The 13,239-nt window shown below is 35.6% G+C and overlaps 1 protein-coding gene across 19 annotated transcripts in view; it reads right to left on the reverse strand.

Moving 5' to 3' along the window:
- TRDN (triadin) overlaps positions 1-13,239 on the reverse strand; it is a 228,971-nt gene that overhangs the window by 40,006 nt on the left and 175,726 nt on the right. For 17 of the 19 annotated variants that reach the window (XM_056487101.1, XM_056487093.1, XM_056487098.1 and 14 more), the window contains one exon: positions 11,247-11,276. The exons of the other annotated variants lie outside the window; for them this stretch is intronic. In XM_056487101.1, the coding sequence (XP_056343076.1) occupies positions 11,247-11,276 (30 nt within the window). The remainder of the gene's footprint in view (positions 1-11,246; positions 11,277-13,239) is intronic. 19 annotated transcript variants of the gene reach the window in all.

The following is a 13,239-nucleotide window of genomic DNA, read 5'->3' on the forward strand; positions in this document are numbered from 1 at the left end:
AAAATCCACTTCCTTTTTGTATCCAGGCTCTAATCCAAGCTGTTGTTGTGCATTTAAGGAGGCAGCAACTGGATACGGTACGCAAAGTAAAAAAAATAAACCAAACCAAAAACCAGAAACAAAAAACCAGAACATTTTTGTGGGTAATAAAGAGTAAAGATAGAAAGTAAGTGTATATGCTTGCTCCAAACTGAGGAATTAAAAAAATAAATCAAAGGAAGAAAGTGTCCTATGACAAAGCCACATTTGTTATTTTTATGTGTGTAAGTAAAGCTTTCTGTAAATTTAGCCTCATTTAATGCCTCAAAATCAACCAAAAAGTAGTTCCCTAACCATCATAATCTGAAGCAAATTCTGTTGTAACTGAGTTTCCATGAAATATGTTGGAAATTTGTAGAGGAAATAAATATTTAATTGTGTCAAAATACATAGTGAGATATGCTCAGGTAATACGAATTTCAATTTACAAAAAGGAATTTCAAAGCAAAAATTAAAATCAAATCTGAACATTATACCAGGGCCTAGTATAATGAATTACATAACTAATACAGGATATTGTGTCACATAACTCTTTCAGTAATTCACCCAAAATAATCAGAGCTAGCTACATATGAACAGTGTTAATTTAAAGACTCTACTGGCACTGCTTAACACATTTTACAAGCAAGCTTTTGTAATAACATCCTTATCTAAAAATCAAAACAAAACCATTACTTCTTAACTTTCCAGTGAAGCCAGTACAATTATTTCCCTTTTTATGCTGGTAAATATCAGAGAATGTTTAAAGCAACAGGAACTCAGCTAAAGTCTGATCTCTGAAATATGTGAAAGTATCTCTGTTGTCCTTTTCCATCTTTTCTGTGGAGGCATTAATTAGACAAAGTTGTATAATGTCAGCATCAAGACAGATTAAACACTGAGATTTCTGCTATCTGTGCTTTGCCTAAAAGGCCAACTTTCTTGTTTCTGGCATAACACTTAGAGATATTTTGATTAAATAATGAAGATAGATATTCTAAAGTTAAAAGTCTCTAGAGTGCTGGTTATTCTAAAACATATCTATATTTTTTCTATTAAAAATGCCCAAACAAAACTCCAAGGTGAAATTCTGCAATGGTATTTGGCAAAAATAAAACTTTATGTTTTGCAAACTGTGATTTCAGTCCATTCAATATTAATGTATTCTTGTGTGTCATTATCTCATGAAAAAATGCAACTCAAATGACTTACAGATTAAGCAGAAAATTAAAAAATGAAATCCCAAGACCCTTAGATTAATTTTTACAGTATCACAATTATCTATGACATGGGTACCTCGATATTTACTCCACTTAATGAAAACAGGAAGATGATAGTCCAGGTCAGACTTTCCAAAATATTTAATCATATACATTATTTAGCCTAAAGGTGAAAAATTAAAGGCTGTGTTCTGCAGCTCTGGCAATCTCACATAGCTCATGCAGTATCTTGCACTGAAAGTACAAACAAGCATTTTATGTTTTGGCCACTGATGGTGAGAGGGTGTTGGGCTAAATCAACTCTTGGTCTCATTTCAAGTAGTTCTGATGTCATTAGCTAACAGGACTACCTACTGGGTAAAAAAGTATTTATTGTTCAGTGTTAACTTTCTAACTTAATATTAGAAAATTCAGTCCCAAGTGAGTGTTTTATCTTCATGGTTTAACACAAACTATACTAGAGAAGGAACAAGGCCTGATTTAAATTGAATGCAGCTAGATTTTTGATGAAGTATTTGAAGCTATGTAAGAACTGGACCAATGAAATTATCTGGTTCTACTCTCAGCAAAAATTTGAAACATCTTTTCTGCCATTCTAAATTAAACTTGAAAAACAGAATTCATAGATATCTTGCTGGTTTTCACTTAATTTTTTTTTACTTGTCTGCTATTCTGAAGGCTGCAAGGGTATTAATTATATATGGCATATTTTTGTAAATTAGAATCTGATATGGGTTCAGGAATTAAATAATACATTTTATTGAACCATAAATTGGTAAGGCTAAAAGCAGAATGTGCTTTTTGATTATAACATGTCTATTTTCCATCTGGGTAACAGTTATTTGCTATTCAGACAGCAAATGCATTTCTGAGTGTGTACGTTCTGTAAGAAAAGAAAATATTGTGCAGGAAATAAAAGCTATGCTTTACGTTTTAGTTAAGAAAAACAGAATAATAACACATGTTGTAGCTGGGGAAAATTATTTCAGATTAGATAGTTACAGGTGTATTATAAATAAGAAATCTACTTTTCATTAGACATAGTAAGAGCCTGGTTTATTTCCCATTAAACAGAGCAAGAGATTCTTTACCATGTTTTGGAAATTGCATGAATACACAACACACACATAATGTTAATCTGTAACTACATTGCAGGCCGAGAGAGATCAAGATCAACAGGAATCTTCTAATGGAATTATCAAAATTTGAAATGTATGCATTCCAGTTTATGCATCATGACAAAGGTACAATTTGATTTCCCTATTTAATATGAGTTCCTTCTCCCTGAACTACTGAAAAACTATTTGTCCTTTAGAAAAATTAGTGGACATTACTCCTTCCAAATTTCAGTTGCAAGAACTTAAGAGATCACATAATTTGCATAATTTAAAAAAACCCAGGTTTTGGTCTAGTTAGGTCAAAGTTTTTCAAACTTTGGAGCAACTGTATTATTAAGTCAAACACAATAAAATATATTTCTTACATGTCTCAGATAATAAATTCAGAATAAAGGGGATTATTAGGATTTACCATTCTGTTAAGGAGCAGTTCCCTACATTTGTGAAGTTATTGTCTGTACTCTTTGTCATTCAAAGGAGAATTCAAATGTACTCATAAGTTTTTTAGATCGGCAGACCTGATCTTTCATATCTGCCTGTGCCTTACTCAAGTTCTTCTGGCTAGATGAGCAGCTGGCAGACTGTGTTGCAAAGCCGTCTACTGAGCATATGTCTAAAAAAAGTGACTCAAAAACCAGATTAGCTGCAGCAGGATTCCTAAAAAGAGAATGGCTTGTGCTCGTCCTGACCTCTGCTCTACATTAAAAAACTACCTCGACAGAGTATGACCAAGAGTTACCCCTGGCTGAGGCAAAGTAAAGGAAGCAAGAAGTGTGTGGTGGTGGCATAATAGGGGAATATGATTAAAATATAGTGCAGGCTGTAGGAGCCTTGTCCTCACAGCATCCCTTAATTCCCTGCAACATCCATTTTACATTTCTGGCTTGCTTTAGACCTAGTATTTTCCAGGACATTTGTCCAGGTTTCTGAACATTAAGGAAGTATTATACCATATTAACATGATAAGTATGAAATTAAGGCTAAGAATAAGTGATTAGCGTTGTCTGGAATATTTGTATGAAGATAGACAGCTTGATCTTCTTACTCCTACTCTTGGTCTAGGAATGCTCCTCTGAGTCCGTGCATCTCCACAGACTTCCTTGGATCACTCTGTCAGCAGTGGCTAAAGGATGATAATAGGATAAATGGTTAAGACAAACCCTCTTAAAATGCCATGGTTTTCCATTGTCATTAATAACTAACCACTGATATTAGAGCCTGTAGGGTATTCACTTGCAACAGACTGATCTTCCTATTGCCACTTTCCACCAAAAAAAGCTGTCAGGCTTCTCTCACAGTTCTTTCTGCCTTGTTTTTATTACCAGGGTAGCCTGGCCCAAGATTTCTGTCTGCTTTCCTAGAGAAGCTGTGTTTGAGCCCTTGCTGTTTGGTTTGTTTTATACCTTGAGGCTGCATATTGAAAAACGAGCTGACTCTTGGTTTTGGAGGATTTTGTTGATGTTGTCTAGAACTACTTGTTTTTTAAGACTTGTTTTTAACTGTCAGTTCAAGAGTACTTTATATATCAGAGAAAACCAAAAAGTAATAGAAAGAGAGGAAGGAAGGGAGAAACTTTATCATGGTGTAAATATAATAGAAGTAGCAAAGAAGTACAGACATTTCCAATATTTTTAAATTACTTTTAATAAGAGGAATTGCTTCAACTTCAATCTGAGATGCACGCCTTTAGGAATCATCAGTAATGTTCCCAATTTTTCTCTGTTTCCCAGTTTGTCACTTAAGCTCTGGGAAATGTATGTTGTTGGAACAGCAATCTTGCATGAGGCACTGAAAACTAATATCTTTAAAGTACTATGAGTCCTAAAATCCCAGGAGAACAAATCTTCCATCGACAGAGTTGGAAAGAATAAAATTTCAGTCAAATGTAGATGAGGTACATCTGCTGCATTAATGCATTTCATCTTTAGGCATGTGTAGTGAGAGACCTGAAGAGCTTCCTCTCAATATCATCCTCAGCTTCTGACGTTTTCATGTGCTGTTCCCTGAAACTGTGGGATGGGAACACACAGATGAGGGAGAGTATGCTAACAAGCTTTCACTTTTAGAAATATCAGCTTTACATTTGCATATAGCTAAGGCAAAACAGAGTGGAGCTTGGGCTGTCTTTATTGCAACATGAATTATTGACTCACAAAGGAAAATTGAGTGAAATCAGGCAGACTGAAGTTTATAGGATGTTAGAATGATTTTTCAGAGTATAGATGTTAGTTTATGCAAAAAATGTTCACCACTATATAAAAAATTGGAGTGCCAAAAGCAGCACCTCTTGCTGATGTTAATATTTGTTATAATTGAATCTTCAGTTATAATGCCTGTTATTGGTGAGACCTGGCAAACTAACCCCCTGGGTCCAGATTCCATGCAAATAGTTTGAAAAGGAGCTTCTTAGTTGAGATCCTTCTTATCTATTATTGGAATTGTAAAAGTAAAATAATGGCTGAAAATATATTTACATATGTTATTAAGTAAATGTGAAATAATAAATTAGAAAAGAATAAGATGACTATGAAAATTTAGGGAAGAAGAATTTTGGAGGAGATATTAGCTGATTTAAGGGGTGGAGAACAATAAAAATTAATAGGCTTTTGAAAAAATGGACTTTTCACAGCATGCTACTCATTAACATGTTGATTAAAGCAAAGGGCTAATGACTAACTTCTAGAGACATAACGGTACTGAACCAGTTTTGTTCCTCATGAAATGCTGCTGATCACTGCTTTTGCTTTAATTGCAACTTTGTAAAAGCACATTTCTGCAAATGATGTCTGCCTAGATAAGAAAAAGAAAGGTAGATTGACACTAGAAGAACTATTCATTCTGGAATTGCATCTGAATAGAACACCTCTGAGCATTCATTTGCACACATCTTTGTGCAGCACAATAAAGTAATAGTTTATTCCATGGGGAAATTTTCAGCCAATTAAAAGTGTTATGTGGATATGCAGGTGTTCAAGCATATTATGCTGATTGACAGGTGTGTTTCTGACATGATGCTAATATATACGTGTTATACCTAACTTACAGTAACAACACAGGCCACCAATTACACAGAGCACTCTTTATTCAGAAATCACAGCTGTTTCATAATCATTAAAACAGTAGTTTGACTGACTCCAGTTTTTGGTAGCAGGGGCTGAATAAATTACTGTTGTCCTTTAACGCAAATAAGAGCAATTAACACAAGTTGTAATCATAACTGCAATTAAAATGCTATGCCAGGTCTATCTATATGAATAATTTTGCAGGTTTGTTGTAATATAAGACTTAAAAGAGTGTAATATCAATTTCACCTTGAATAGATTACAAAATTGTAACCAATGTCAAGGTTTTGGTTAAATCATACTAAGAATAAAAGTATCAGCATTTTTTTAAAAAACATGGATGCAAGCTATCATCATTAGTTCTATGTGCTATAACTAGGAGTACATCAAGGTGTTAGGTAGATAAACACAGATTTCACCTTACTGTTAGAATGTCTACATTAAATATTTGCATTAGATCCTCCATCCTGGTACAGTGAGTGTGGATATTCAATCAGTTCTAAAGACCTACAAATGACTTATTCCTTCTCACTTCTTTTTAATGTCATATTCATAAAAGAGAGGGATAGGTTCATTAGCAACAAGCAATTCCAATATTCATTGACCTTTGTTTTCTGTTCTTGTTACTAAACCGAAACTACATTCCCTTTTATAATTAAGTGAGAAATAACAGTATCTCCAGAGTAATTGCTCCCTGACATGGATACAAGACAGATGAAACAATGTGCAGATCTCTCCATCAGCGCTATACTGAGCCTAGGGTGTGCACTTTCTTTGTAGATGCCTAACTTTAGACATCTAAATTTGCATGAGGAAAAGTTTCTTAATATTTACATTACTCTGAGTATCTAAAAAAAAATTCTTAAAATTTATCAATTCAGTGAAAAGTCATGGGCTTGAGACATTCACTCCTCTACCTGCTTATATTGAATGGGTCAAGTCTTATCCCACTGAAATACCTGCAATATGGAAAGTTCACTAAACAGAGGTTGTACAGATCATGAAGTATCACATAACCATATAAAATGGATGCAAATTATTTATACCCTTAAGATAGTTCAAGTGGTCAAGCAAATTTCAGTCAACTGATGTAGCCTTTTCAGATAATTTTCTTTATTTAATATAAATTATCTGTTCATCAATATTCCTTGAAAATGCTGGGGATTTGTTATTTTAGCATGGGAAATCAAAGCTCACCAGTGCATGGGTAGCCATCTATTAAATTGAAGACATCTTTAGTCAGGAGCGGATTTACATTGAAAAACATCTTACTGGAAGTTCAAGATTCCTGTAAAGTGTTCTTCAGTAAAATCACTTTATTTAACTCTTGATCTGATGCAGCATGACAATATTAACTACAGTTTGGAAGATCCTTTGGGCTCCATCTTGTGGCTATTTCAGTGATTGTTGCCTTGGAGAGAGCTGCCTGCCTTCAGCTGGTCAAAACATCACTTCTAGTTTCAACAGCATTCTAGCATATGGCTGTATTTATATTTATTATTTTCTTGTATATAATAGAGATATTTTCTATTTTAAGAAAATGGTTTTAAAAGTGTTTGTAATGATTTTTTTTAATCCCTTTGTTTAGGATTAAAAGTTCTGTTAAGAGGCTATGTACTACAATGTGCAGTTATGGAATTAGATAATCTACTTTCTTATCCTTTGATGCTTGTAAGAAAATGGCATAATGGAGCTGTGGTTCATCTTGAACCTGTGGCATCTGCAGCTGAGCAGAAATCCCATGCTACCATGACCATTTTCTTTATGAATAAGATGTCTGACTTCTAATGTTTCATTTCCCCCTCCCCCATTTTTTTGTTTGTTTGTTTTTCTTTCTCTTTTTTTTTTTTTTTTTTTTTCCTTTTCAGTTTGGAAACCATCTTGATTATTATATGTACTGAAAAGGGATGCTGCTGTGCCCTGGACAGTTTATTCCACATTCTGTATGCAGAACAGCAGTTTCCAAGCCATACAGTACCATTAAAAGGAGTACTAGAAGGAAATTAATCTTTACTAAATTGACAAAAATATGTAGTTTAGAGCTTGAATATACATGTCTTGCCCATTTTTTCCTTTTGTTTGATTTTAACTGCACTCAGAATATATACATTTTTTTCACCACAATGAATTTATTGAGAAAAAGTCTAAATGTGATCCCACATACTCTCCTGTCAATCAATTTTGATGAAACTTGTCACATGAATGTGATTTTCATTTTGCTTTCTAAAAACTAGTAAATGAATTTAAGAGCAAGGTGTCAGAGTGCTAATGAATGCTGAGAATCAGAATGGGAGTGCTGCTATTGACAAGCAACCAGCTCCTGCATCTCACTGACTTACAAGTCCTCAGAATATCTGTCTGTAGGCAGTCTACAGAGCAGATGAGACTCACAGGGGTCTTGGAGTAGATGTGCTCTCAGAAACAAGGCAGAGCTTGCTCTCTGTCTCTTGTTCATTAGCTCCAAGGAGAAACCAACCCTCTGGCAGCTCAGGTTCATGAATCACTTTCAGTGAGAGTGTTCTTACACACACTTGTGAGAAGGAGCAACCACAGGGTTTATGACATGGCTGAATCCTGTTTGGTCCACTGGAAACACAGGTGTAAAGAATCTTTACAAAACAAGATTTCCTGACACTGATGGAGAGAGAACTCACTAAGCTTACTTGCTTTAGATGTCCAACTCAGTCCATGTCCTCTATAGTCAGAAATAAACAGGGCATGGGAGATATCAACTGAAATAAGAAATTCCACTTTATGCAGAACTAGGAAAATATGAAGTTTTCTTTGATGCTGAAATATTTCAGCATGTTGCAAGTCTGCTTACTGTTTTCTGGACATGCCCTGGAAATGATGGGATTTATATCACTTCACCAACACCTGGGCTGATTTTAATTCAATTCCTTGCTCACAGTGCTATGAATTATTAGCAATAGTTAAAAATTTTTGTGTACTGGCAGCCAGATTTGCTCTTGGGAAATTTAGGAAGTGTCTTTCTCATGAAAAGGTTTGCTGCCTCTTGCTCTTTTGGAATTGACATTTACACATTTCTGTGACAGCTTCTCTATCCCACACACGTTGAAAGAAGGCATAACATGATGCTGGAAAGTAAAGCTGACCATTTTCTAGGACTTTGGTCACAAAATCCTGGAGACCTAACCTTTTAAAGAGAAATAGTGAATGCCTAAATTTCATGCACTAATTGTGCCTCAAGGTTCCTCTTAGTATCATCCATATTTGGAGAAATCAGCACAATATGTAATCTTTCTCCATCTCAATTTTGTTCTTTTCTGTCTCTTGCCAGCTCCTTCAAATCTGATTTATGCCATGCACAGAAAGTGCCATCGACTGAACGCGTCATTCCATCTTCTCTTTTATGATGGCTTGTCACTCTGTACTGCTCATTATTCTTGTTTCTCTAGATGAGGGATGTGTATTTGAATAAGACAAAATAATTGGAGAAAGCTTCATGTAGAGTACAGTGTCTGTGTGCTGTATGACTCACATGAGAAGTGGTAAAGTGCTGTTTGAACTGGGCATGCTACTACCACAATATATTTTGGATAATGAGCCAGTCAATTTAGAGCACTGCCTAGCTACTTCTATTATTTTTGCAGCTGTGCAAAAATACTGTATCCTTAAGCAAAACCAGTGAACATTATCTTTTTTTATTGCCATTCAGAGGACTACACATGCACCCTAGAGCAATTTCTTGTGACAATAGTATAAGCAGAAATAAATAAAGCCTTATCATATTAGGAGTTAGAGAGTAACATGCAATATTTTCAATGTGGGGCCTGCAGAGAGGGGGAAGCTAGATGAGAAAGCATGGCAACTAAAGCATGGCATGTTCATTTGTTGGAAGAGGCCTTCTTATTTCTCTCCAGTTTTTCAGATTAGTGCATATCTGCTAAAGGCAGGAACATCACTGAACCAGTTTTCCTTACTCACTGGAAGATTTCATTTTTCTGGCTTTTTTTTTTTTTTTTTCCACTATAATCACTACTTTCCTTGCTGACAATGTTGGTTATGATATCAGAAAACCAGAGGGAGGTTTAATCCAAAAAATAAATAAAGTGGTAATATCATAAGAATGACTAGAGATGAATTTCAGTTCATACTTCCATGTTTCTGTGAAATAGGTTGGTGGTAACCAGCAGGGTGAGATACAGCCTGAGCCAGGTGCTTGAAAGTAGCCTACATGTCCTTGCTAAAAAATCCTTTCAACTAAGAAATCAAAGGAAACTTTTTTATGCAGAAGAAATATAGAAAAGAAAATGCAATGGAAATATCTACCTAACTTCAAAGAATGTTCATGAAAAATACATTTTTCAATCAGTTTTGTTCGGGAAGATTATGGTTAAGGGAGTAGAAAATCCTAACTGGTGAAAAATGAGCACTAGGTATTTAAAACAAATACCCTTGGTGTTCTTCTGTAAATGAATGGGTCCATAATCTGTGAGAAGAGAGAAGTAGCACCCTTAACAATTGCCTCATTCTTTTCTTTCCATTAAGAATGCAGCAGTTCATGTTTTTAAACACAACAGTCATTTTGATATCTGAAAACCAGTGGCTCTAAGTATAGCTGCCAGTTTTCTGATTCTCCCTGCTTCATGTGCTACCTTTCATGCCTCAGTTGTTGCAAATTAATCTTTGGACAAAATATCCTGCTTGATATCTATTAGGCATGGTTGTTTTTGATAACTGAAATGAATTTTATTGTTCTGTTAAAGACATGAAATGAAATTTTGGCTTCAGTGGAGTGAGTGGGAATTTTGCCACTAACATCAACACAGCCAAGATTTCACTCATGAGCAGATAAAACAGTTGAGACTATAATTTTTTTTTTCCAGTTCAGTTAACAGCTCTGTACAGGGATAACAGAAAAAAATAATAAATTAGTAGGACTGAAAATGTATTCAGGTATAGAGAGCAAAGGTTGGCTCCATTGTTCAATTATGTGAAATCATAGAATTTCCTAATGGCAGAAGACACATCCTAGCCCTTCCCGCCCCAAAAGGTCTCATCAATAATAAAGGGGGTTTTTCTCATTGAATAAAATATAAATCTCAAATAATCCTAAGAAATATATGGATATGTTCTGAAAATGTTCCCATTGCTCTGTTTAGTGAGAAAGACAAGATTTATAAACTTGGTATACAATAAAGTTGAATAGGTTAAAAAAAATACCATCTTAGTGCAAATTTTTCATTATTTTTGCTGTTTGAATAAAATCAGAAAATTGGGAAAAAAATTGAACTCAGCAAATCTTATTCCAAAACACAACACTATAAATAGATATTTGGGGTCTGATAAATACATTATATTTATCTTTAAATAAAAGTAATATTTTAGGTTGTGATTTAGGGCAATTTTTTCCAGTAATCTGTTAAAATATCAGAGAATGAGTTCAGCAAAGGTTACATGCAAGCTCCATAGGTATCTGAAAAGAGGAAATTAAACGTGCCTAGAAAAGCAGCTTCTGCAAAGAACAAGCACACAGGTCAGCATGCATGGTGCACTGCATGTTTTGTTCTCTTTGGCAAATCCTAACATGGTAACAAAGGCCTTTCATTTTCCTCCCAGCCAGAATGATGAAGTGTCTGGTACTGGTCTGTACTGGCCTGTTTTAAAAAGGAGCTACCAATAGTGGAAATGACAACAGTGTTATCACAGTAGGAGCAGATAAAGTTGGCTGATGTAGCACACGAGGTGCTGTATGTCATCACAGTGCTGTATATCATCCCAGCTGTATCACTGAATGAAAGAAACATTTCTCACAGCAGTCACAGCCTCAAAGACGTTTCAGTCAAGGGAAAAGATTTATTTACCTTTCTTCTCCCCCTCCTTTTTCACTGCAGCTGAAATAGAAACAAAAATACTGTGTTCTCAAAATTGAAGTTAATAGCAGCATCAGTAAAAATAATTCAAGCACCTATATGAGCCTTTGTGTGCATATCTCTAACCACACATATATTATGTCACAAAGGAATAAATTTCTTTGCCAGATGAAGACACTGAAGCATTTCCTCAGAGATACCCAGCTCTGCTAGTGATGAGAGCAAATTCCAGCTTTCTACACCCTCACATGTAACTCGAGTCATGGTCATCCTTCCTCCCAGATATTGATAATGGGAGAGAGAGTCATAAGTGAATATTTCAAAATCAACAGTGAAGGAGAAGGATAGACTGTAATGGCAAGGCATAAAATGGTAAGAGGAGTATAGAGAAAGGTTATAAGACATCATCAGTTTAAGTGAAGTGTGTGCTTTTTTGCTATTAGAAATAATAGTACTAAAAATATGCATAAAATAAGAAGTAAAAAACTGCCTGAAGTTATATTTCTAAGCCTCTGCCGAATATCAAGGTTTTCAAGATTTGATTACCCAGCAATCCCAGCTCTAAATCCCATAGCATGAATTTTATGGGAAGGAAAATGGAAAAGAGTCTGGAAGAAAACTGATACTTTAAAATTTAAACCAAATATAAAATACCTGGAATTTAGTTCCTCAGTGTAAGCTGGGATGTGTTCCCAATATTCAAACTCTGGAGATGGATAAAAGTGCTCTAAAACTCAGCCCAGTATTCCAATAAAACCTTGTGTACATCTACAATAAGTGCTGTGAAATCAACAAAATTTTACCAAAAGGGATGAGGTGGCTAAAATGAGAGTTACCTGCATTTACAGATGACTGCTGCAACTCTGATGGAGATGAGCCAAGCTTATTCTTAAATCTGTTCAAAATCCATGCACTATCTGTTGCCCAGCCTACACTCATAGGACTGAAACTTCTAAAAATGTTGTTACAGATGTCACTTTATTTTTAAATAAATTCTTTTAGAATTGGTCTTAGTAAGTCTATGCCTTAGGCTTGCATTTGCAGGCAAAAGAAGAGAGAGGAATTAAGACTCAGAGCCCATGCTTCTCAGAAAAGGGTGCTCAGCACCCAGCTGCCAGCATGAATGGATCTGATGTGGCACTGGAAATGGAAATGAACAAGCAGAATTATAACTCTGCCCTTCACTGGATAATGTGCCCTGGTACAGCACAGAAATCAAGGATCATGAGGTCAGAAGTGGATAGACCCTCCCTAGAAGTTTCAAAGGTTTGCATTTTGCCTGCTGATCTCTGTCTCCTCAGTGGTCTTGAAATGAGAAATCATTTTACTTCAAACTGTTTGTACATTTGGGTACAACAGATCAAGAAGGAACCAGTTAAACCTTGAATTACTAAAATGCTATTTATCAATGGCCTGTGGCAAAAATATGCTGATTTCAAAGATTTTTCATGTTTTGTAATACTTACTCTCCTTTGAGAATTTTAAATTTTAAGCATCTCAAGAACTTGCTCAAATAAAATGGTTTCATGTCTAGAATCGATGAAAAACAAGGTTACCAAGATCTGGTGCTCTTTGCAAACACTTCACTTTTTTAGGTAATGTGTGTATCAAAGCTGTGCTGTGCACCTTTCACAAGCAGTTGTTACAGCAGATTGAGCAGTTTTTACCTCCAGAGACTGCTATAGGAACCTCAATGGCTTTTGAAAGGTGCACTAGCACAGCTTTTTGTGGTGTGTTGATGTGATTCCCAAACCAACAGAAACCCCAAATATCGAGACTCTGGGAGGGCTGATAGGTGAAGGTGCAGTGCACATCTGGGCTCATCCTGACTCCTGTGCTGCCAGTTTATGGGATGTGGCTCCTCCTGGCTCCTGTGCTGCCAGTCTATGGGATGTGGCTGCTCCTGACTCCTGTGCTGCCAGTCTATGGGATGTGGCTGCTCCTGGCTCCTGTGCTGCCAGTCTATGGGATGTGGCTGCTCCTG

Source organism: Oenanthe melanoleuca, chromosome 3 (assembly GCF_029582105.1).
Source record: "Oenanthe melanoleuca isolate GR-GAL-2019-014 chromosome 3, OMel1.0, whole genome shotgun sequence".
Lineage (NCBI taxonomy): Eukaryota > Metazoa > Chordata > Aves > Passeriformes > Muscicapidae > Oenanthe > Oenanthe melanoleuca.